General features: G+C 35.7%; 1 protein-coding gene across 1 annotated transcript in view; it reads left to right on the top strand.

Moving 5' to 3' along the window:
* Positions 1–350: 350 nt before the first annotated feature.
* LOC150096133 (superoxide dismutase [Cu-Zn]-like) overlaps positions 351–27,590 on the top strand; it is a 53,922-nt gene continuing 26,682 nt past the window's right edge. Inside the window, exons 1-2 of the mRNA XM_090408966.1 lie at positions 351–607; positions 24,686–24,782. Of these exons, the coding sequence (XP_090265092.1) occupies positions 461–607; positions 24,686–24,782 (244 nt within the window). The 5' untranslated portion in view covers positions 351–460. The remainder of the gene's footprint in view (positions 608–24,685; positions 24,783–27,590) is intronic.

The following is a 27,590-nucleotide window of genomic DNA, read 5'->3' as shown; positions in this document are numbered from 1 at the left end:
CAAAACACATCCACAGTAATTGTGTCATGGAGATGCAACTCCCAATTCAAACCAGTTTCTTTTATAATGCACAGTGAAAGATCACTGAAGACAAGGTTAGAACCTATTCAATTTAGACAGAATTCGGCAATTAAAAAAAAAAAAAACTACTACATCATACAGATTATATCCTATAAACAAAGTTGGTGGAAATTAAATATAAATAAAAACATAAATCCAAATAAAACAATTTATACAAAATTCCAATTTTTTAATATACGTATTGCATTTTTACTATTTTTTATATACTTTCCTTTCATAAACTGGTTTATTCATAGGTACCAATTACACAAACCTTGAGCGCCACCAGTGATTTGCTTTTGAGAAGTGGGACGTGAAATGACGCGTTTGACGAAATCCGTGAGTCTTGAAACATAGCTAGTATTTAAACGCCAGTCAAGATAACGGTAACGTAATTTTTATGATGGCTGGACAACTTGCAACCCGCTTATTTTTATGTTGTATCATCACTTTCTACTCCGGAACGTGTTTCGCACAGCTTGTTGGCGTTTGCGTACTCGGCCATGGCAACGGTGTTGTAAAAGGAACGATTCGTTTCACCCAGGAGGTAGGTATATAGTTTTTTAATCACTGATTGAGCAGTCAGTATTTAATTTGATGTTAGTAGTTAAGTAAATTTTCTGGTTTGTTTATTTTTAGTTACACAGTACAGAACACTTTCACTATATAACAGACGAATGAAATACGCATTTTTTAAAATTATGCCAAGTTGCTGATCATAATTCGGCTGCTTCTTACCTTGAAGTTATAATAATTCCACTAATATCAGTTATTTGTGCTTAAGCAAAAGAACGCATAGTGGTGGTTGGGGGAAACATAAACAGCTGTACTGCATGCATCTGATCAGAATGATTAATATCATTTCATGTCACGTTATTAGTAAGTAATTCGTATGACGAATTATGTCTAAATTATATTTTAATAATTTAGTTGATTATATGGTTCTTTGCTTAAAACGAAATTTTTGAACTTGCTATTTTATTTTTTAATATGTAGCTAAAGTGATAAGTATTCTAGGTTCAACTGAATTTTAGGAGAGTGATGATAAACTTTCATTAGTTTTAACCCACCTTTTTAATATAATATACTTCATTTTTAACCAAACGTTTATTATTAATTGCATTATAATTCGAATAGGACAAACGTTTATTTCTTTACAGACTTCTTAAAGAATCTGTCACAGAATGGCATTGCATTAGTCAAGAATCCTTGACTAATGCAATGACTCCTTGACGCCAAGAATCCTTGACTAGGATAAAATCCTAGTCAAGGATTCTTGGCGCAACATGGAAATTCGATATGCTATTAATAGTTCCTTCTTTCATTTGTATTCGTCTCACCTTTTGAGTAAGTTTCTCACTGTTCGTTCTTATGTGACGCAATGAAATGCTGTTTTATTATGAAAAACAAAATGCAAACATCTCATTTAATAATAAATTACACATAACGAGTGGCGGCTCGTGGCTTGAAATCGTGGGGGGTGCTGCAACTTTCGAAACCTACATACACACTGTAAGTAGAGTATACGTGTTTTGGATAAAATATCAATTTTATCCATTCCTTTAATTGTAATTAAGGGAATGGATTTACATTCTACGAAATGAAACTACGAACACTCTACTACTGCCGCAAACTGCATATAAACAACAGTGGAACTGCGCGACGGGCAGTACCGCATTACGCTAATAGCTCACATCTCACTATGACGTGTATATGCTTGCGCGCGTAGCAATATGACACTGTAGTGAACACAATGCTGCTAGCGTCCTTCTCCCTCCTAAGTGCTACAAGATGGATTTTTCTTCTTTTTTTATACAAAATAAGAGAATTGTATAGGATTGTTGATAATAAAATTAAATATTACAAGCAAATATTAATAAATATATTTAGGTATATATCGAAAAAAATTGGGGGTGCTGCAGTGCCTATGCACATAAATGATAAAATTAAACCATTGCTTCTTCTAGGCTTTCTTTTCAGTTCTACAAAATGTCGTTTCGATTTCTTTTTATGTTGTTAAAAATGCTTCGATCATTTGTGCTGTTCTTTACTGTTAACTTGAAGAAACTGAGGACTTCATTTTTCAGCGTCTCATAAGTATGCTAAATGAAACGAATACAATAAATTTTTTAAATTTCTTGTTCCCTTCTTAGTTTCGGGACTCGTTTCCATAGTAATGAGGAACAAAAAAACAGTTGTTTTTTTTTGTAAAATAGTACAGGATCTTCCAAAAGGTAATATCCTTTATGCCAAATGTTGTGTATAGATAGCGTGTGTACGATACTTGGCTTAAGGGGGACGGAGTTGGACATAATTTTGGTTCAAAATTTGGATATTTAAACTTCAAATATTATGCATTAAGAATGTTCAGTAAAGAAAGGTGAGGGACTAGTCAAAATCGCTGTTTCAATGATATCTCCAAGTTATTGTTCATATTTTCAAACTTTAAAACGTATTAATCCTAACTATCAATATTTCGGTAGCAAGGAGAAATGTATGGTATTTGTTACTTGCATACAACAGATAATAGGATTTTTACATACTCAAACACAAAATCCACCGGATAAGACAAAGCAGACTGTCAGTTCATGGTTATGCCTTTTTGAATACTAAAGCGAATGCATACCGCGATTACATTGCCCCGCTGACAATATTGTGCAGTTCCTGTCTGCTATTTTGGTGTTGAGTGTCAGTGACAAATTCATGCTGGTTCTTAATGTATCTAGGCCAGAAGTATAAAAGATAAATGAAGTGCTGTGCTCTTATCTTTAAACAATACAAACACTTGAAATTTCATAAATAGATTAAAATTGGCGGTACTCTTAATCTTATCAATGTCTTAATACACAACTAAAAAATCCTTTTTTTGTTTGCATCTTGAAATACTTGATAATCCAACTAGACCAGGGGTCGGCAACCTGCGGCTCGCGAGCCACATGCGGCTCTTTGGATGTGAAGCTGCGGCTCTTTAGTTCCATACGCAAATATTATTTATTTTATCAAAAAAAAAAAAAAATTAAAAATCGTTCTGAATCGATTAACGAGGATTAGGCACCGATTCTATCTCTCAGCCACTTGTACTCGCTTTTCACCGCACCCCTCCCCCGTGACACGCATCGTCACTGTCGTCAGTCCGTCGGAAGCTCTCGGAAGTTTATATGTTTGGCAATTTTCATTGATTTCGGCATAGCTGGGCATAACACCTTTACTCGTAAACTAAGTATCTAATATTTGCCAAAATTAAAAAAAAAAAACTAAAATGTGCAGACTGCGCCGTGATAAATACGTTCTGACAAGTCCGTTCGTGCCAGTCGGCGATCACCGCACACGGAAGGCGACCACAGATGCGACGAAACTATGTACTTATAGTCAATCAGTACGTGAGAGAGTGAGACAGTGTTTCGTGTCTAAATTATTTATTTTAATAATTAAATTATTAGAGAATTATTTATTTAGGTAAGTATTTTTAATTGGGAAATATCGTTGTAAAATGTTTTTTGATAAATTATATTTCATTATGCCCAGCTTCTCGTATCCGCTAAAACAGTACAAGATAGAATAGCTAAAATGTCTTCAAATGTAACATATTTGCAGGTGGAAGATATTCAACCTTCTTCTGCCTTATCACTTGCTATAGATGAGTCTTGCGACATAAAAGACACGGCACAAGTTGCCCTTTTTGTCAGGTATGTCTTCCCAAGGTCCAAAAGAAGAACTTCTAGGATTGCTACCGCTCTCGGGACAAACTAGAGGGGAAGATATAGCGAATGCCGTGCAAAAATGCCTTGAAGACAATAAGATCTTGTGGCTCTTTAAAAACTTTAAAATTTTGTGGCTCTTTAAAAACTTTAAAATTTTGTGGCTCTTTAAAAACTTTGAAATTTTGTAAATTGTAATTTTTGACTCTTCCGACTCAAAAGGTTGCCGACCCCGGAACTAGACGGACTGTAATTGTCTGTGTGAAGAAAACTCATTTCATTCTCGAGCCCCAAGCTGAAAAGTCGAATGGACCGACATCCATTTGAGTGCTTTATCATCTCTTATTTTGGATTTGGGTTAGGAAAATCCTGACCCAGGAGTTGCGCCGTACGCAAGCCGATATACTCCACGATTGGTATTAAGACCCATCGTTGGAACGATATTAACGTGTTTCTCCATGTATCGCTCTTCTGATCGGCCTAATAAAAAATGCTCCTGGCTGATAACTAACACGGATTTTTGTGGGAATGTTCAGATTTTAATCCTCTGGTTATTGGAAAACTACCCAGCGTACTAATGAGCTATAGTTCTCCTTTATGGGTGGATTTTTTTTTCTTCTAAATAAACCACACTGGGAGTGTCTAAAATCGGCTTGACTTCTGTCCTCCAAAATTAACGTGTTTTTTTTTTCAAGTTCGTAAAAGAAAGAATAGCGTATGACCTACATGCTAACCTGTTTGAGTTTTCTAAGTTAGTCTGTTAATTAGTTTTCTACCGTTGTACAATTTCTTTATAAATTGTTCAATTCCATGGAGGAAATTTTTCTTATTTCAATTGCAAAAAAAAGTCAACACTTCATGAAAGCAAATTTTATTACTTTATTGAGAGGATATTAATGAAATATTTCAGTTTAAGGGTGGGGAGGGGAACGACCAACTATGATGAAAAAAATTTTAATAAAAGAATCGTGTACTAGGAAATCCTTGTGCATTTTAATAGGGAAAAAAATACAAATGTTCAGAGGAATGTCCTTTTTGAAGGCTATTTCAAGAATCTAGTTGAACCACAGCTTGTTAGGACTTTGTCTTGCCACTTTAAGCAACAAGGATGCTTCTATAATTCATAAATTCGATAGCATCCTATATCACCAGCATCACATTTAAAAAATAAAGCAAAATACGACTGTTGCGAAACGTATTCAATTCCTGTTGTATGAACCGAAATATTCGAACTAACAACCTGTTGGTGGTTCGAATCCTACCATGGGCATGAATGTTTGTGATCGTCTTCTGAGGCTGGAGATTTTTTTTTTTTTATCGCTTAAGGTGAGACCCCCCCCCCTCATTAGAATTCTAAAAAAGTCCTTAGTCAACCTGCGGCAATCTAAACCCCTGGTTTAGAGCCTTCTGTGGGTGGGAGTAACCTAAAATTTAGGAATAGCATTTCATTAACAGAATTGAAGAGGTGCCGACTAGAACTTGGATTAGAAAGAGGTCCTAAAAATCCTAGGTAATCATAATTGCCTACGTAGAAGAGAACGTTGAACATTCATAAATGCACTTCTGGAACAGTTACGTTCCAGTTTATCTCCTGGTCTCTTCTCTTTTTGGCTTTTCTTAAATAGCACGAACTTTTTTTTTTTAGTTTCCATATTTGGAGCAACTTTTTTCTTATTTTGATTTGGTATGTTAGTGGACGCTGTGGAGAGACAGAAAATATTAAATTCCATAAGTAATTTCTTCTTTTATTTTTCTCATAAAGCGCAGTAACAGTAAAACTAACTTATTGGATAATAATCCTGATGTGGAGAAAAGAGTGGTTCTAGGATCCTTCTGACAGAACTTTTGTAGTTTTTAGGTGAAGTGGTTTAATGTCGAGTAGAAATGCAGCTTTCTAATGCCAGATTTTAATTTAAATCGCCTGTTAAGATATAAGTAGTTTTGAAGATATTTCAAGGCTCTGACTGGATATTTTCTTTTTTTTTTTTTGACTAAAAACATTTAATGCGCAGTACCATGCAACTACTACAACGGGGCACTTAACTAAGGAATACTCCTTATTCCTTAGCATAGAACAATTTTTTTGATCCAATTTTAAAAAAAAAAAATTATTTTTCATATATGCCCTTGACATTAAATTACTTTCAACTACTTTAACATGCTAAATGGGTCTCAAGATTCCTCCGATTTTGGAAATATTTTGATTTCCATCAATTTTAGAGAAATCGATAATGCCTTTTGGACAGCTCCGTTTTTACTCGTCTTAATGATTCGTATACTAAATAACATTTTAATATTAAAAGAATTCAAAGATGATCCTGGATAAAACGCTTGAGATCATGAAATATGCGGACTACTAAAGCAAAAATGAATTAAATCTGTTGGGGAAGCGAAAGAAAGCTCTTAAATCTTATTGTTTTAGCTTTGAGAATTTCTACCCTCAAATCTCTTTGCACTCCTAACAGTTAAATGAATAAAAATTCCTGATGATAAAACTATTTCCATTGTAAATTTTTCATATGAAATTATTTGGTTAATACTACAACCCGATACATCTAAGGAATCAGTAAGTGTTCATTCGTGTATTACACGCGGCACGTTTCTTTTTCCTGTTTTACACACGCTGTCTGATTGCCCAATTCTTTCCTTCTTCATTTTCAATTCTAATAACGTACCTCCTGACACTAATAAATTATACCAGTTATATTAGCATTTTTTATAAACCATTTCTTAACATATAGCTATCACTTGATATTCATAACAACCTACAACATAGCTTAAATTTCTTCGAGGTAAACGTTGAATGAAGACATTTGGTCAAGGCTTTGTTTTAGTAATGATGTCACTGAATATTTACTAGCGTTTTTATTAACGTGGAAATTTGTTTTGATTAATGAGGATGCCCTTAAACAGTGCTCCCTGACAATTTTTCACAATTGTCCTTCATGACGTAAAGAAGGGCAGATGCAATAAGCAAGTCTTATTTGATGGAAGAGACTCCTTACTTGCATTTTTGTGCCGGTTTTTTTATCGAAGCGAACAAGATGATGGAAAATGCTTTTATACGACTAAACTAATCAGAATTATTCGTGAGTCATCTTTGTCTATGATCTCTTATGCTTTTAAGCGTCGATTTTGCCAAAGATTTGTTATTTTGCTTCTTTCCAGTTAATTCCCTTTTCCAATTTTTCTTTAATTTCCTTTTTCCAACCTTTCCTGGGTTTGCCTATGTTTCTTTTCCTATGTTCTGGCTTTCGTATACAGTTTTTGCTATTCTTCCTCCTTCCATTCGATTAAGATGTCCAAACCATCTCATTTGGGCTTGTTATGAATTGATTCAGAGGTGCAACTTGAAGGCTGTCTCTTATGGTTTGATTTCTTATTCGGTCTAGTCTTATTTTTCGTGCCACTTTCCTGAGATATTTCATTTCAATTGTTTGTAGTTTATTTGTGTTTCCTGTTGTTAAACACCAAGACTCACAACTGTTGGCAGAGACACTGAACGGTACACTGCCATTTGGGTGACTTCTTTTTTATCTAGGAGTGGGCCTTTCATTACATAGAATAACTTTGTTCCCCCTGTTATTAATTTCTGTGTCTAGTCTACCATCTTGTATATGTGATTCCAAGTATTTAAAGGCGTGGACTTGTTCCAGTTGGTGATTCTCTATTTTTATTGTGTTTTTGTTGGTTTCTAAATATCATTGTTTTAGTTTTATTTGTATTTATGGTCATATTCCTTTTCTTTTGTTTCTTCATACCAAATGTTGATATTGTACTGAAAGTCTTCAGCTGTATTTGCTAGGATCACTACATCATCTGCAAAAGCCATGTGTGAAATCCTGAATTCTTTCAGTTTCCTGTATCCCAGGTGGAACTTTTTTGTTTGGCATGCCTTTTTAAAATTTCATCCATTATCATGAAAAGAGGGCTGAGGATACAGCCTTGCCTCACTCCTACATTTGTTTCAAATTCTTTTAATCTATTACAGGTTCTTACATAATTTCTATTACTTTCGTAGAGGCTTTGTATGGCTGCTATTAAGTTATCTTGTATCTTGTTTTTCTTTAATGTTTGCCATATTAAGTGTCTGGGAACTCGGTCAAAGGCCTTTTCAAAATCTATAAAACATGAATGTAGTTCTTTTCCATATTCCAATGTTTTCTCTGATATTTGTCTAAGACTGAAGATAAGATCCTGCGTGCTTCTATTTTTTCGAAAGCCATATTGTATTTCATCCAGTGTATCCCCTATTTGATTCCGAAGCCTCTTCTAAAATACGGGCAGATAATTTTCCTGGAACGCTTAAAAGCGAAATTCCTCTATGGTTTTCACATTTGCGGTTGTCTCCTTTCTTAAATATAGGGATTATTATAGCTACTTCCCAGTCTTTGGGAATAATTTTCTTTTTCCATACAACATTGAATAGGTGTAAAAGAAATTTTATTGTTTTCGTTCCTAAATTCTTTACCGTTTTTGGTGTTATTTTGTTATGGCCTACTGATTTGCCCAGTTCTATTTTATTTCTACTAGCAGTTCATTTGCATGAATTTCTTCACTCTGATCTTCTATTTTGCTTGTGTGTCTTGCTCTTAGGGTTCTATTTTTTCCAGGTCCTGCATCTTCCAATAATTCTTGAAAGTACTGTTTCCATCTTTCCATGATGTCTTCGGAATTTGTGAGTAACTTTCCATTCTTATTTTTGATAAACTTTATGGGGCATTCTTTCTCTAACCTAATTCTTCTTAAAACATTATAGAAGAGTTTGGTTTCCTTTTAAAATTTTGTTCTCAAGTATGTCCGAAGTCTTCCCAGCATTTTCTTTTCTTTCACTAAAGTTTTAACTTTATTTCTTTGGATGTTGTATAGTTCTCTATCAACCTGCAGCTTTGATGTTATATATCTCTTCCATAATTTATTTTTCTTTTTAATTTCTTCTTTTAGTTCTTCAGTCCACTAGGGTGTGTTATGTTTCTGCTGTTTATTATTTAATGATGCGCCACAAATTTCTGTGCTTGTTTCTAAAAGTGTTTTTGAACCTGTACCATAGGTTTCAACATCTTGGTCTTCATATCTCTTTCTACTTCTTTCATCTTCTCTTTAATTTTGCTTTTATACTCAATGGCTGTTTCTTCTTTCTTTAGCTTGTATTTCTTTATATTAACATTTTATTTCCTTGCTATTTTTTTTTACATTTTTCAACTTTTATTTTATGGATTGTTTCTATAGACTTTTGCATTTTTTGTATACTTCCAGTACGATCTGCTTATGATGGCGTAGTCGTCTATAGATTTTTCGTTTCTACTAGGCTCTTCCCTGGTAAACTTATGGATTTCTTTATGCTTGAACACAATATTCGCTATTAATAAATTATTTGCAAGGCAAAGATTTATTAATATTTCTCCATTATTCCCGGTTAGTTCTATTTGTGATCCCAACACTTGTTTCATTTCCTCATCTACTTGATTCGTGAGTCTAAAATATTTAATATACTAATTACTTTCCGAGGCATACGATATTTATCTCAAAGGAAGCAGAGTTCCGATGAGTCAGACTGACATTTAAATCGGTTTTACTGAATTTTAATTATCAGCAAATTACTGAGCCAAAAATCGCCTAAATCTCAGTCAATTCCTGCCTTACTTGGTCCATTTTTTTTAAATGAGGTTGGAGAATCAATCAATAAAAATAAAGTAATTTTTTGTTGGAGAAAGCGAGTTCCTTGGATAATATCCAGCACTGAAAGATTTATATTTTTAAATAATTTATTTTATAAAATGCCAAACTTGTCATCTGCCACTAACGATTTTTCTATGAACAAATAGTTATCTTGAAATTTTGTTTGTAATGAAGAGATGGCCAATCGTGGATTCTGGTTTCACCATCCATGTTTGATACACTGGACGCATCAGACTTCTTTAGATGAGATGTATCAAAGATTTGTAAAAAAAAAAAAAAAAAAAAAAAAAAAAAAAAAATCACAGCTTGCGTTTTTCGAGATCAAAGTGGTCAGCGTCGCTATTTCGTCTACTATTGCAACAAGTCTTTCAATTGCCTGAATCCCTGTTCTCAATTTTATCACGATAGTGCACACCTGTCATTTTGCAGTGTCGCATTAAACTACCGTTATCCCTTGCTGTCCAAAGCAGGTTATTCGAGTCGCTCTGCAAGATCTGTCACTTTTATTTTGTCCTCGCTAATCTGGCATCTTGAACGAACAACTGAATTATAAAGTTTAAAATTATCTTCTGTACCATTAGTTACAAATGACATAGCAGTGGACCAGAACAGTGCCTTGTGACACATTATGGATCACCTGCCTTTCCTTTTTAATTCCATTCCATTTTCTGTTAAACGCTCTATCCCTCATGTGATCCAACTTGACAGATTACCACTGATCAGAAGCAGAGTAAAGCGATAAGTCCTCTTTGTAGGTGGCCTATGTGTGAATTCTGGCTTTCAGTGTATCAAACCTTAACCAACAATTCCGAGATATTAATAGCACAAATTTACTATTTGTGGTCCACCCGTAAGTAACGAACTTTTATCCCCTTTTTCTTTCTTGGGACCTTGCTAATGTTTGAGTCATGGGAAAAGGAGTGCCTTTTCCTGCACATTCTCATAATCGAATCGCCGATATCCTCTAATACCATGCCTGTATTTGAATTGAGATTCAGTAATATCCAGAACCTTGAGTCTGCACACCTCCATTCTCCCACCACTTGCTGCATTGTCTCCACCTTAATACCGTTAAGCATTTATTAAAGGCGTATTTTTTAGAATCGCGGTAGAAGCAACTAAGACTGAGATCAGGTGTGATGTTTTAATTACGTGTGTTCTTCTGGCACTGGTTTGTCTGTTTTGCAGGATGAAAAACTCGTTTATAGGAAGGAAACTTATCTTCATTTTTAGACGCTTATTAAAGATCTTTTCATAACCATTCTTCCACGTACTGTCACATAGTGGTGCTACACAGCTGATTAACTGAATTTATTTGCATGACCCAAGTAGGCATTCCGATGCTGCTTTTTTAAATTTCCCTTGATCACTTTCCCATGTAATGTTAAGATCCTTCCTTGTAGTTTTATGCTTCCTCTAAGTTTGTAATAATCACTCCGTAGCTCTTTTTCAATAGAAAATTATGTGCTTGAGTCATCCCAGAGATAGCACCGCACGATCACTTGACTAGTTCGGAGGTAAAATATTGCTACGTTAGTTATAGACAATTCATCTATCACCATATCCAACACTTAAAACCAAAGTCCTAATCCATCATGTGTTTAGGTAATTATTTTACTATTGCATAAACTATATTTCTCTCCCCTCTCTATACATAATAAAATAGAGAAACAACAAATTTGAACCTTAAGTAACTTCTCCAATTTGGGAGTTATCAATCGTGATACTCAGGTGTCAGTTCTTCTGCCATCCTTTTGATCTCGTATTAGCTCCTGTCATCCATCTTTACATCAACGTAAGTTCTTGGTCCACTAGATCTTCCGCTTAATCTTACCTCCAGTAATTCCAGAATAGTTTTCCCTACTAATTCTTGTTGTCCTGCCATCTTGCACTTTCTCTTTATAAGGTCTTGCATGAATGCTATTTTGGATGCTATTAACTTCAATACCTTTTTTTATTATTATTATTATTTTTCTCTCCTTCCAAGAAATCTTCAATGTTCGCCTGTATCACCACATCTCAAACTGCTGTAGTTTCTGATTATGGATTTTGTATATGTCCATCTCGCATCCATAATTCGATGTGGACCATACATAGGATTTTAGTCTTTATTTATTCCAGCGGTCATTGATAGCATTTATTTTAAAATGCTTCTTTTGCTTCAGCTATTATTGATTTTTTATTTCTATAACCTTGGTTCCATTTTATGTAATCATTACTCTTAGATAATGATAAGCCTTTACATTTTGAATGAATCCCGTTGATACTCTTAAATTTATTCCTGTTGCTGTTTTTTTCTTATTACCATATACTAAGCCAAAATTTCAAAACATTTCAAAAATTTCCACGAATTCGTTCTGGGGAAGCTTTATGTATAGTTACAGAAATTAATAATCAATTCATAGATGTCGCAGGCAACAACTTTGAAACATTTCATTGACTTTGAACAACAAAAGTTATTGTTCGGATATTTTAGTAATCCCCGAGATAAACCCAAATCCTTGAGTCTGCTGGTCAAGTATGGAAATTTGACCAGTTGGAAGCAAGAAACGCTAGTAATGATGGAGGATACATCACAAGATTTATGAAGAAAACCAGAGAATAATGAATTTTTGTAATTGAAAAAAATTTAAATATTTTTAATTCCTTCGTTCTGAGTGATCCTTAAGCCAAAAACTAGTCATCCCTGGTTGTAGCGTTTCATTTCTAGCTACCTGAAACTCCAGTTTCCATTGGGAAATAATTATGGATTTGCTAACAAGATCATCATGCGTATCAAGGATTTGGGCATAGCGTGGTCTGTTCCAGCCTTAGAAGTCATCATTGAATCTTTTTTTTTAAGAGGCCGTCCTAGTTTTCTTTCAACGACAAGATATATAAATTCGAAGCATCAAATCCAATTAAAGAATTACAATTTTATAAACTGCAAAGCCCCATTGTCAGCATCGCATGTGAACAGAACTCCGTTTCGTGCTGAACAAATGATTCGAGAACGAGTCATTAGATCTTGATATTGCAAGACAGGACGCATTGTAATCCGCTTTCCAATTTTTGTTAAAATTGGACAGTAGTAATATGCAGACAAATGCATTTTTCATGTGCGAGTACGCAACTCCATTGTAAAAATGGACGCTGGTAATTTAATCGATACTTTTTGGGATATTAATAATGTCCAGTGAATGCAATCGCGCGTTAATAATTGTCGTTTTAAATATTATTGAAGTGTTTACAATACTGAAAGTTATTTCCTAACTTGTTCTCTGCAGAAAGTGGCCAACCCTTCAGGTCTCATCGTTCAGTCGCTTTCGACCAGATTTGAATGACAGTCTCATATGAGACTCCCATTAATCACGAACCTTTCATAGCCTCCTTGTCATATTCCAAATCTTCAGTTTCATATAATTTTTGGCTAATTGATAATCATGTTCCATAGCATATTGAAATTGGACTGGCCATGCAACCAGGATACAAGACTAAGTGGCCAACCCTTAGTACAACTTGAATTCCCAGGGAGCAAGGAATCATAGAAATCGTACAGGTTCAACTGCTTTTCTCTCTATGGCAGTTGAACCTGTACGATTTCTGATTCCTTGCTCCCTGGGAGAGACTTTGCCAGCAGTGGTATGTAACACTGATAACTAGAAGTAAATTTTAAGATTTTTTTTTTAATTGACAATTTGTCTCCGTAGCTCAGTCGTTATCGACGATAACCTTGCTTAGAAAGACGAGAAATCGAATCCCATCTAGGGCGTGAAGATTTTTATAGCGCCTTCTCAACTTGAAGACTTAGCCTGCTTCATATGAAGATGCATGATTTTCCTTTCCAGAATCCCGCGAGACAAACCAGACAAAACATGCAGAATTAGATTTGGTTGCCTAGTTAATAGTCTGTTTCGTAGTTGTAAATTAATTCCAAACGATACGCCAAATTTCCAACCTTTCACCGATAAGTTACTTTTTAAACTATATATTTTATTCGACTCACGCTCTACAAATCGGCTTAAAATACCATTTATTACATCGCGGCTTAGATAAAATTCTTTCTTCTGTTCAAAGGAAGAAATTCAAGAAATATCGCTGGTCCATTCATCTTTCTCCTATAAACAATTTTTAACAGATTTCTTGGCTTGAAGGGATTCAACTGTCTCAATCTTACTTCTGCTAGCTTAAGACAACACTAACAGTAAAATAAACAGCTATTCCATGCTAACACTATTGGGCCCACACAGTAATACATAGAGGAATGTAACAGAAAAAACGTTTTCTTAATTATAAATTGAATTTCTTGAGGGGAAACGGAGGCGCGTCCAAAAAAAGTGTGGAATGAAGTCTATTTATCGCATAGTTTTGAAATTTTGTTGGTACCAATATGTTCTATTCGTGTTTTTATAGCGTGGGAGAGGAGTCGAGGGATGACAACTGAAAAATGCTAATTTCAGTTGACCCCATATTACTCCTTCACTCCAAAGCTAGTACAGGGAAGAGACACAGTTGAGTACTTGCTCAGGAGTGATTCATCTGTTTACTACTCTTAGACTTGCAAAGTCACCAAATGTTACATCGAATCATAGGTCACCTTTTTGTTTTCGTTATTTCCTGCAGCGTCATTGAAAAAAATAGCACCACCTCGATTTTCGAAACTTGAAAGATGAATTGCATATACCTAAAATACGTACCTCTTTGAATAATTATTCATTATATAAATAGTTTAATGTCCTTTTAAATGACACATCATTAAACTGATTCGTATCAGCATATTTGCGTTTATCATCCATATTTTCAGCTAGGAAAGCCTGTAAGCCAGCGTAGGTCCGTCGGCAACGACTATTCCCTTTCTTTGAGAAGAAAAAAAAAAAAACGTAGGTTCCAAGCCCGTTTAAGAGCTTTCAGCTGGAGGAATTACCTGATCTCGCACCTGATGAAGGATTTTCGTCCCATATTACTCCTTCACAATTCAAGAAATATCGCTGATCCATCTTTCTCCTATAAACGATTTTTAGTGGCCGATTTCCACCATTTGTATCACTGCATTTCTGAGCATGCTCGATACTAATATTTATTAGTTCATGTACACTCGTGCTCAGATCCATGAGATTAAGTTAAAAATCATTTCCTTCGGCAAGAAAATCTACTTTCCTGCATCGAAAATTGACAGGTATATTTCGGTGAAACAAAAAAAAAAAAAAACGAAATTTCCTCTTTGGCGACAGGAATTGAATCTGTAAGTCTAAGAAGAAAAGATTTTGAAATAAATTTTAGACACACTCCTAAGCAAACCGTCAATTGTAAACTGACATCGGTTTTTAAATCGATCCAGCTAGCCGATGTCGGACAAAATCATAGTGTGTAAATTGTTTAGCAAATTTTATTGCTTGAGACTTGATCGGATCGGGTATTGAATTCAGCACGTCTTTGTATTGAAGCAATGCTTCAAGGGCGTTTGTAAGCTCGCACTTCTAATTTTGCATGTTATGCTTTTCCAGTGCCTGGAAAGTTTATTTTGAATTGATTTTACAGTCCTGGCATGACTGGGTAAAGTGAGAGGACTGGAGATAGGTAGTGAGAGGATGCCGCCAAGCACGAGATTAGATTATAAACGGACTCGTAATCTGATGCAGGTAATCATAAAAGCTAAGTTACTCCTTTATGATCACCTGCATCGGATAACTGTCTGCATAGCTATCAAAATTTGTACGGTATATCCCTGCACAATAAATAGCCTGTGTAGAGATGTAATGACTTCTGCAATCTTAAACTAAACAGTAAAATAAATACTTTTGCAGATGATACAGTACTAATTTTCTCTACGGACACAGCCGAACAAATGAAAACCATCGTGAATGCTTTTCTTTTGAAAGTAACAAATTGGTTCCAGTCAAACAAACTTAGTCTGGATGTCTCAAATTAAATATATAAATTTTAACTTGCGAAATACAACTGGCAAAATGAACTTCAGTGCACAATTAATTTTGCATGATTGGAATTGCAGGACAAATTCAAATTGCAACTGAGAGAAAATAGAAAAAGTCAGTGTAATAACTTACTTGGAATTAAAAATTGATAAAAAATTTAAGCTGGAAACCGCATATTACCGATGTCGTAAATAAAGTAATTATATTAAACAGACTTTACTACCTAAACAGATTCTTAAATTTAAATATGCTAAAAATATTATATTCTGCCTGGATTCAAAGCACGCTACAATATGGTATATTAAGTTGGGAGGAATCTATCGCACTACACTGAGACCTTTTAGTCTCGACTCAGAATAAAATAATTAAAATTTTAACTAGAAACAAATATAAGGATACTGCAATGTATAATAAATACACCATACTAAGCATACTATCCCTTAGATATTTATACGTCTATAGGGTACTAATATTCATAAAAAAAACTACAACGAATACGTAAATATCAACTGAGATATTTCCTTAGTAGACATAAGAGCCTAAAATATATAGTTCCAAAAATAAATAAATTAGGAATACAAAAACATATTTAGCGCCAAAAGTATTCAACACACTACCTTTTTTAACAATAAGAAATGAAACTAACCCAAAGAAATAATTAAAAAAAATAAAAAAAAACCCTAATCAAAGAGTGTTTTCCCACAGGAATGAAGCTCTGTTCAAAATATTTGTATAAATGATTGGTTTTTAGCATATTTGTATTCAAAGATCTAGTCTCGTGTGTAAAACTTTAAATGCTATTTAACTGCTTTGTTCCTAATTGTTACGCAACTTTCTCTGTACATATTAATTGCATGTCTCCTGTGATTTTATTATGTAATTATATTATAATATGTATATTATATGAATGTACATATGTATATAATGAAAATGTATTACATAAATTTTTGTAACTTTATTCATATCGTAACCTGGATGGGCTGCTGCTCTTAGGTTACACATGTGATTGTTCAACATTTTGTACTATTATAGGAAGCTTACAAATAAATTTACAAGCGTTCAAATAATAATAATAAAAACAGGATTAGGGACCACGAGATGGTACCACTTGTGCCGCCTCTCACCGTATGGCAAGTCTAATTAGTAATAATCTGGGGGATAGCTATCTGATCAGTGGCCGGTAGAGATTGAACTGACTCTTCATTCTTCGAAAGTTAGATAGGGCTAAAACGGCCTCTCCTCCTCTTTATAGGAGAATAAAGGCGTTAGCTGATTTTAATTTATTAATATCCACGTAGTACTCTCGTTATTAGTGACCAATTGGATTGGTATATGCGCAAATTAAAAGCATTGACTTCTTGCTTATTACAGGTGTGATCTCGTTTATTTCCATGGTCTGTACCCCGAGGGTACACCAGCATCTGAAGATGCTGGTGTATCTGCTAGGTCAAGGTTTCCCAAACTTTTTTTTTTCTCCCATGGCCCAGTTATTTTAATACTTCATCTTCGTGACCCGCTAAACTATGTCCATAGGTAAAATAAAACGGATTTGAATGTTCAGTTTTCATTCTTCTTTATTATAATAAAGAAGCATTTACTCTTACACAAATATAAAGAAATTAAATTAAAGCCAAGTAATTTATTAATGAGAAATGCGATGCTGTTTTAACTAGAAATTTCGGGTTTGGAGGAAAAGATAACTTTATTCTTAAATCCGGCTCGACTTCCAATCGGTTTCTATATTTATTTTTTAAAAAAGCCAGTGTTGAAAAGCCTGTTTTACACTTATAGGTTATGACAAAAGGCGTTAGAAATTTTATCGCTTTTTCTGCTAAAACTGGGTACTGCTGAAGACAAAGACTGCCAAAAATCCATCACTGGTATTGTGTTGAAGATGTCCTTTTGAGTGCTGTATCACACACGTAATCAGTAAATAAAAAAAATAAAAAAAACGCTCTCTCTCGATGCTGAACTCAAACTGAACAGAGTGAGTACGTGGCGGTCAAGTAAAACAAATACCAGACGGCCAAACGATTCGGCTAGTGGCGCGTTTGCCTCCGCGCAGTCTCGCCATTAGTTGAGCCGCTTTAACGTGAACAAAGACTGTGAAATGGCAACGCGCTCGTGGACGGAGCTCGTTTTTCGTCTCTATTAATTAAATTATATATTCATTAGTCTCGATTAAATGCTATTTACTTGAATTTTAGAGTTTCGTGAAAGAAAAAACCAAAAACGAAACACTTTGGTTTTCTTTTTTAGGCGACGCAGCATTTAGCTTTCGTGACCCACCATTTGGGAAACGCTGTGCTAGGTCACACTTTTGCATACAGTTCCTCCATTTAAGTGTTCCATAAAATAGTTTACCGAAGTAGGTCAAAGTCAGATGGACGAACCCATTTGACTCTTTCTTTTAAAAAAAGAAAAGCGGCCAGCATTAATTATGGCGGAATCAATTTCAGCCATGTTGGGAAATCTAAATATCTTTTACATGGTATGTTCATAAACAAGTTGACAATATCAAGGCCGATTATCATATCTAATTCCTCAGAACTAATGAGGAGAAAAGTAGATTTAATCAAATAGTTACTTTTATTTTTTTTTATGAGAGCCTCTGTAGGGATCTGTGTAGAGAAGTGATTACAATGATCATTAAGCAACTTTGTAATATACACTAGACTTTAGAAAGTTTTTTACCTTGGGTATATACTATGTTAAAGATACTAAGCAATTTTACAAGCTAAGTTTTAATCGTTTAATCCTTTTTCCCAAGTAAACCGACAAGTCAAGTTTGCGCCTCAACGTAGTTAAAGTCTGAGGCAACTCGTTGTAAAGGACGAGACCTCAAAGGTCGAAACCGGTCTGGGTAGTGGCCCTTGCCTTTAATGCATAGAATCATACATTTCCGCGAGGGTATGTGCTTTTTGCATTAGGGGAAAATTCTAAGCAAAGTGATCGGAACTTACTTCACCTTTACCACGAGTTGTCTCAGACTTGAACTACGTTCAGGCACAAACTCGACTGACTTGTCTGTTTGCTTACTTGGGGAAAAAAGGATTAAAACCTAGCTTGTAAAATTGCGTGGTATCTTTAACATACACTACAATTGTTTAAAGATTACGCAGACACCGCTCTCGATTAAGTGGACAACCAAATTTCCTATTGGTATTTTTTTACTTCACCCTCCGTCGCGATCAGGTTTTGAAATCGGTACGAATTTATGATTTAAAAAATATGTCGAGGTGTTCGATTTTGATTTCAAAAAATTCAAAAGAAATTTTCAACGAAAATGCTTTGAATTTATGATGCGACATTGTTACAGATAAAAGCCATCTTCTGTTAGAATATCGCATTTCTTACCCCTCCCTGCTAAAGGATAGCATTTAAACATAATTTAAAATAAACTTCTAAGCAGACGAATGGAATGTTTGTTAAAACGTACTAGGAAGCTTCTCTCCCAGCGCCAACGATATGATCTACTGTTTATACGAGTTACTTTAAAAAAAAAATTTTTTTTTTTCATGAATGAAAAAAGGTGTAGAGTGGTTCAGCTTCCTCTTAAGTCATCCTTTAAACGATGTTATACTTTTTCCTGGGGTAGGGATTTTGGGATCTTCCACCCTCTGAAAAATATAGGTTCGGTGTAGTGGTTGAGACAGTTATAGGTGTCCTCCCGTTATGAGTCTTGGGACTCCTTGGAGGTGTCAGGAATAATATCAAAGCTACAAATTTCAAACTGCTCCATACGTTACAAACTTAAATAGAAAGTAAATAAAATAACACAAATACATGTTACAAAAATTATACACTGTATTTTTTTCAATCCTTAACACACATTGCCTTTTTTAACACCATGTGGATGCCATTCTAGTGGACAGATGTCTGCTAAACTCCATTTAACACCCTTCTCTTATTCACCACAAATACTGTTTAGTTTTTGCTGATGACACTTCTTCATTCGCCAAACCATGCTATCTAAACTGTGTTCTTTCAGATAGTCTTAATTTTTCCAGTGGGGACCACAGATAATCTGAACTTCAATCCTTTTAGGTCTTTTCATAAAAGAAAGATCTTGCTTCGGTCTCCCTTTAATATTCGAAGTACAGTCCAATTTTTCTTATTGGATTGATTTTCACTTCTGAAGTTTCTTAGCATTTAATCCCTTGCATTCCTGGATTCAGGCTAGGGTTGTGAGGTAAAACACTTTTTGTGAAAAATAAAGTTTATCATCTTGCATAACACAGAACGCACCCAGTTAATAGACAAGCTATTTCATAGAAGTCAGTGGATCCTCCCCATGGGCAAGGTACATCGTGCCACACAACGAATAGTTTGTAACCGATATAAATTCGAGGAATATGATGCTTCCAAGCAGGGCCGGATTTAGACTTGCTGAGACCCTAAGCTATACAAATCCCAGAGGCCCCTACTATTTTAAATTACATCAGCTGGTCTTTTTATTATTTTTTTTATTTGAGGCCCTGGCAGATTGCGAGGCCTTAAGCTCTAGCTTTTTTAGCTTATACGTAAATCCGGCAGTGCAACTGAAATGGCCATGAGAATGGAACTGACAGAGTTAGAGGCATTATGATAGGATGTTATATTGCAGGCCAAACTGTTCGGTAAATGTTGAGAAATTGGACCATCCCAGGTAAGCAGTCAGAGCTTCCATACTGACATGGAAGCACAGGTGTAGTCCACTGAAAGAACTACAGTGGCCGACCCACCACACTCACTTGAACGTGCCTGTAGAGTACTTCGAAGGATATGTAAAAACTGCTGTTCATCGGCCAACACGTTAAATGCGAGTTCCCGTTCCATTCATCGACTGGAATATGAATCTGCAGAGCTGAGGCTCACTTGGATTTCCATGGTAGGACTGCAATATGAAAATCCCATATTACCTTAACCAGCATGCAGCGTCGCTTTCAGTGGTGAAAAGAGCATGTGCAGTGGAATACGAAATCTTGGAAAGCTGTGATAAAACGACGAATTACTGTATACCATCTACCGAGCAGATGGACAGGTGTGGGTGTGACAGGAGCCCAGTGACCATCCCTTTCCAGAGTGTATAACCCCAACTATGGCATTGATGTATGGTCCTGTTTTATTTGTTTGGCTTCGGACCTGTTTGTAGTGCACATGCACACAATGCACCATGTCATAAGGCTGCTGCTCTAACTGCATGGTTTGTAGACATGAACGCCACCACATTTGACTGGCTTCCAGTCCTGATCTCTATTGAACCTCTATGGGATGAAGTGGAGTGTCGGGTGAGATCAAGGGACGCCATTGCATCTCTACAGAAGCATATTCCAAAATCCCTATTTTATCGTTAGCCTACGCTTGTGGAAAGTATGACTGTAGAATTGCTGCGTTCATCGCAACGAAAGGAAGTCCTACATCTTAATGAATATCCGAGAGTAAAATCACGGCTAGTGATTTTACTCTCGGATATTTGCATCCTCAAAACAAACTAGAGTACAAGCACATGACAGACTATAATCTTGTCTTTAATTGCTTGAATATAATTTTCACCTGTCAGTCTCCTAGTTATCAAAATTATTTTAACCGAAAATTATACGATATTATTCAAGTAATAAAAATCGATCGCTTGATTTCCGTTCGTTAGGTGGTGTACTGTTCCTCAATGTTATAACGGCGGTTAAATTACCTTGAGGTGATCGGAATCCCAGTTTATCTTGACGCTAGCAGTTTCGAATCAATTGTCCCGAAAGGTACCAGATTTGTCCCGGTTTTTGAATGAAACAAGTGAGGCCTTCTCGAATGAATTTTACAATAATGAAATTGTATAAAACACAAGAAATAAACTGGAAAATTAGTAATTTTGCAAGTCAAACGTCTGCCTATTTACTTTCTAGTAAACGGCGCCCTTCCTTCAATCTTGTACGCATGTACAAACAAACGGAGTAATGTTATTATTTTAACGGTGTCTCCATGGAGTCAAAAGACTCATCGCGGTAGACCAGACGTTGACACACTAACCATTATTTACACAATACCTGTCATACCTCTCCTTAAATTCATTCACAGTTGAAGTATTCACAACCACCTCTGGCAAAGCATTCCACCCATTCACAACCCTCCAAGTAAAAAATCTAGTCCAAACACCCTTGTTAACCACACTCTTACACCATCTCCAGGGATGGCCCCTCGTTCTCTCACATCCTGCAGTGGTCTTAAAAATATCAGTATCAATCCTGTAAAATCCCTGTAACAATTTAAATACCTCTATCATATCTCCTCTCCTACGTCTGTCAGCTAGTTTTTGGAGCCCACAGATCATCAATCTATCCTCATAGGGAACATCCCACAGACCTGCAACAATCTTTGTAACCCACCTCTGAATCCTCTCCACTACTTCCACATCACCAAGAAATCCTGGCAACCAGATCTGTGCACAATAGTTGAAATGCAGCCTTATTAATGCCTTAGAGTGGAACGATAACTTCCCTATCCCTGCTTGTTAGGTTGTTCCTCAACAACCATGTAATTTGATGTGATGTTTTGGTAATCTTTATAATATGCCCTTTAAACTTAAGTTCTCTGTCCACAATAACTCTCTTGTCTCATCAACTTCCTGCAGTTCAGTTCCGTTAATATAGTAAACAGCATGCGATGTCATCCTCCCGAAGTGCATCACCTTACACTTAGCCACGTTGAACTGATAGCCATTTACCTCATTCCATACCGTCAGCCTATTTAAGTCATCCTGTAAAATATCCACATCATTTGAATTGATTATTGCTCTTCCCAATTTTGCATCATCAGCAAACAAGTGGATATTTCCATTCAAGGTATTTCCAATATCATTGATGTACAAATTAAACAATAGAGCACCAAGAACTGAGCCCTGAGGTACACCACTAGTCACTTGCCTTTTCCTGGACTCAGCTCCTCCGTAAACTACTCTTTGATATCTGTCCACCAGCCATCCTTTAATCCAAATCACCATCTTCGGATCCATACCCATTTGCTCTAATTTATGTAACAGAGTTCCATGTGGAATCCTGTCAAAAGCCTTTGCAAAGTCAAGCAGTATCACTGAGTAAGGATTTCCTTTATCCAACTCCACTGTTACTTTATTATAGAAAGTAAGCAAATTACTTAGGGAAGACCTTCCCTTCACAAAATCATGTTGCCCTTCATAAAGTATCATATTGCTGTTCACCCAGTCCTAAATTCTAATTTTAACCATTTTCTCCAAAATCTTAACCACCACTCCAGATATACTGATTGGTCTATAATTTGCAACCTCAGTCTTACTGCCTCCCTTGTGCAGTGGTACTATTTTCCCCTCTTTCCACTCTATTGGCACTTTACCAGAACCTTGGCTTAAATTAAATTCTGGTTAGGGGAGTTGCTAATTCTCTTGCACATTCTCATAACACATGGTTAGATATGCCATTTAACCCAATGGCAGTGTTAGCATTAAGGTTCTTTAATATATTAAGCACCTCAATTTCATCTATCTCTCTACTCTCATCAGTCAATGGCATATCTGACACTGCACTATCACTACGAAGATGGTATGCTTTTGTAAAATGATCACTAAGCAACTCAACTATTTGATTAGCTTCAGTAATTTCCCTACCATCAATACTTTTTAAAGTAATCTTTCCATGGTTATTCTTCCTTTTACTAGCTACATAGCAAAAGAACTCTTTAGGGTTTCTTTTGGATTCATCAGCTAGCTTCCTCTCATAATTAGCTTTGGCTTTCCTTACTATACGGGTTACTCTCTTTGCCTGTACCTTTTTATATTGCTCATTGGAACACTCGTCACCTTTTTCTTTATACGTCCTCCACAACCTTTTCTTTATCTGCAACTCCTGTTTAATAGTATTATTCATCCATTTTACTCCTACTTGATTTCTCTTTCTGACTCTGGGAATACAGTCTGATACAGCTTTCTTCAAATATTCCTAGAGAATCTCCCATGCACCATCAACATCTCTTCCCTTGAATTTCTCATGCCATAGTACAGTTGAAAGCTGACTTCTCAGCTTGCCATAATCACCAGCCTTGTAATTCCAAATATACCCATTCTTAATAGAATATTCAGCACATCTTTCAATCTCCCAGGTCAAGACCACATGATCGCTTTCCTTAAGCAGAGACATTGTAACTAAATTACTTATTGATATGTTCTCTGATGTTATGACCAGATCTAATACTCTAGAATCTCTTGTCCCTTCCATCACATGCTGTCTCAGGTAATTATCTCTTAAGAACTGTAAAAACTCCATTTCCTTTGTTCCTTGTGACCATTCCTTCTCCCAATCTATATCCCCAAAGTTAAAATTCCCCATAATAATTACTTGACCTTCACTTACTCATAAGATTACCCAAAGTAATCTTATGAATTTTCACAATGCACGAGACAGCTTTAAAATGAAATTCAATTTAAAGAAGGTAAAATCTGACAATGAACACATTGGAATGTTTCCAGTACAAAACTCGCATGGCGATCTAATTCAGATCGGCCGGTGTTTTTGTGTCGTTTATTTTTCAAAAAATATCTATTTGCCTTATGTGAAACCCTTTAATTTAAAATTTGAATTGCTATAACGAATTTAAACCGGGCTACATTTTACTTAAGTACATTTTAAGTAAACTGCTGTTTGTGACATTGGGAAGTTGATTAAAATTTATGGAACAGTTGCATCTTTTAACATTGGCAGTTTTCTTCAGCCAAGCTAGCATTATCAAAGTGCACTCGGAAGATTGACATAACCTCGAAGGACCATGCCATGCAATTGCACTCTCAATGGTGATCTCTGATTACTGCTAACAGGAGGATAGGGTGGTGTCTGTTTTGTACGGTTACACCATTTTAACAGTTCACTGGTATCTGTAGAACATAGCCACTTCCATGAACAATGCAATTTGAAATGGGGATCTGTGCCTGGCTTCCATCTGATGTGGACTTTATCCAAGCTATTCACTTTTAGTTTGAACATACTAAATACTTTATTTTCTTCTTACAAAGGTAGCCTGTCCTATTTGTTCAAAATATTGGATTCCCACAGTGATGGGATACTGTAGACTCCTTGGAAAGAGAGAGGAGCCTGGTGGTCCTTGATTTGTCTCAGGAAGGTTGACTCTCCAGAGGTTTGTTTTAGTAGTAAGCCTCTGTCTATACTTTTTTTTTTTTTAAATGTATAGTAGAGATAGTGTATATATAGTCTGTTTTACAAAGAAGTTTTATACTCCTTAAAAAAAAAATAAAAAAAAAATTGTACATAAGCTAATAACTACTTGGAGTAGTTTTAGATCTTGCATAGAAAGCAGCTCAATCTAAAGTATTCTTTTCAGAATGAAGCCAGTCAAGTTCGTGTAATTGGAGAAGTAACAGGGTTGTCTCCTGGCCTTCATGGATTCCATGTTCACCAATATGGAAACCTCACTGATGGTAAATACTTCAGTTCTGGTGTTTATATTACCCTTTTTAATTTTTTATCTTGTTTTACTAGAGTTTTTTTGAAATGACCAGTATTAGATTAATTGTTTTTTATAGGAATAACTCCTGGAGACAGATATATATTATTCATGACCCCTCCAAGGAGTCAGACTCATTGCAGGAGGACACCTACTGCACAAATCTTTGCCTTCACCACTGACTACACTGAACCTCTACTACCAATTATCTACCACCCACTACCACAACTAGTATTTTGTCTGTAAATTGCATTTGTTCAGAAGGGCCGATTTGTCTGTATGCAGGATGAAAAATTGGTTTCCAGGAGGAAAAAACCATGCTACCTCCGTAGCATGGTTTTTTCCTCCTGGAAATTGGCTAACTAGTCTTCAATTGAAAAAGTCCATATATAAAGATTCTTCCTGTCACGACGGGAATCGATCTTGCGCTTTTTCTAATCGAAAGACGCAACATACTGTCGTTCATAGGTCTGTAAATTAAGAGAAATAGATAAGCAAAATTAGTCTTTGAATTTTCTTTTATTTCAAACTTTCAAAAGTGCTATTTGAACTTAAATCTGTATCCCATTTATCTTTTAGCTTGCTCATTTCCCTTTTTACCAGTTCTTTATTAGGGGAATAAGTTTAAGAAGACTTACTGAATTTGCAACTAATTCTAATAATTTAGACTGAAGTGGAAGGGAGAATATGAATGAAGGAACCAAGAAATTTTAAGGTTTTGTCCTGCTTTCAAGCACACCTGTTATGAAAGTGTTCTTCTGGTGTGAAGACTAAGGATGTTAATGATGCAATTAAAAAGTAAAGATGGTGAGATTTGATAGTTTTTGTCAAGAACAGGTGATCTGAAATGTGATAAGAGTATGGAATGAGGTTTGTTTACTAGAAAGAACAAAAAAAAAAAAAGTAAGACTACACTGTTGCCAGAGTGAGTGAATTCTACCATGATTGCAACTGAGCCAATGCATAAGTTGAGCAGGAAGAATTTAACACACTTTTTATAGATGTATAGTACATTTGATGGATGAACTTGTATATAACTAGACTGCACTTGTGAATGTATTTGGAGAAAGCATTGTTTAATTAGAAATGCAAAATCAGGAAACCTAGACTTTTACGAGTGCTGAAAGCACATGTGTAGGCTTACCTTTTTTTAATTTGAGAGAATGGGAATGAATAAAATTCTAAATGTAGTTTTGTCTTGCATTTTGAATGAGTCTTCAAAAGATGAAAGGGTAGTTGTGGACTCAAGGGGAACATTAGAATTGATGTATACAAATGCTAGAAGAATCATGAATAAGTAACCAGATAATATGGGTACAGTATGAAAGACTCATTCCATATGGTCTGGGAAAATTTAAGTGGGCAATAACCAAAATGAAAAAGAGTATAAAATGTAGCCTAGAAAAATGCAATATGAGAGACCAATCCAGTTGCAGTGCATTTGATGGATAATCTACATTCCATTTTTCCAGGGATAGGGTATATTATCTCCTAATTGCAATCATTATTATTCAGGACACCTACAACTGTCTCAACCACTACACCGAACCTCTACTACGAATCAACATCATCTACTGCCCATCACCACCACAACTAGTATGTTATGTCTGTAAATTGCATGTGTTCTGAAGGGCCAATTTTTCTGTATGTGGGATGAAAAACCAGGTTTTTCTGGGAGAAAAACCCTGCTACCTCCGTATGAGATCGGCTAACTCACCTTAGATTGAAAATCGTCCAGATAAAGATTCCTCCTGTCGCGACGAGAAGCGAACTTAGGCCTATTCCAATCGAAGGGCGCAGTGTACCATATTATGGTACAATTTATACTCTTATGCTATGTTAACGTAGTTCTTGCTCTTCTTTATTGCCAGCCTGGTTGGCCATGTGGTTAGCATATCTGCTCTCCAGTAAAAAGGCTGAAGGTTTGAATTGCACCATGGCATAGATGTTTGTGATTCTGTGAAAATACTAGTGATGGGCAGTAAATGGCATTGGTGTAGATGATGCAGTTTGCTGTGGTTGGTGGACTGATTATTGGAGGCAGAGTTGTAGAGTGGGTGCCCTCTACAACCCTCCTGAGTCTTTGGACTCCTTGAAGGTGTTGTGTAATAAACTTTATTCTTTGTCCTTTTCAGCATTGCTGTCATGACCACAGTGCAAAGAGTATAAAATGCAGGCTAGGAAAGTAGTTTTTACTCCAGTTTGCATCTTGGTCATTGGATACTGCTTACCCAATTTCATTCTTTAATCTGTTTTACTTTGCCAGATTTTTGTTACAGTTCTCACGAGCTTTTAAATAAGCTTCTCTAGCTTGAATAGAAATTGTTTTAATATTAGTTTATACCCTTGGATGTGTGATGCTGTGCCACTGTATATTATTACTATTACACCCTTCATGGCATTGGCAGACTCATTATGGAGGTTCATTCAACTGACAACATATTTATCATACTGAATCTTTAAAATCCTTAACACTCCCTGCGTTAAATGAATGGAACACATTCTAGTAATGTGCTCCATTCACTCAGTTTTCCATGTAAAAAATGTACTCCTTGCATCTCTTTGCCACTCTTATAACTTCCAGAGATGACATCTGGTTCTTTCCCTCTTCCTTATTTTTATAATCCTCTGATTAATGGGATAAAACCCCTCGCTCACTTAAATATCTATCATACCACCTGTGTTCCTTCTATCCACCCAAACTCTGCAATCCACATTCCTCCAACCTCATTGATCTATGCTCCAGGAAATCCAAATTTTGAGATGGAGTGTGATTGATCAT

The sequence above is a fragment of the Typopeltis vanoorti genome, chromosome 19 (genome assembly GCF_054136105.1).
Source record: "Typopeltis vanoorti isolate ZY-2024b chromosome 19, IOZ_Tvanoo_1.0, whole genome shotgun sequence".
NCBI lineage: Eukaryota > Metazoa > Arthropoda > Arachnida > Uropygi > Thelyphonidae > Typopeltis > Typopeltis vanoorti.
This window is presented reverse-complemented; position numbering and strand designations above follow the sequence as displayed.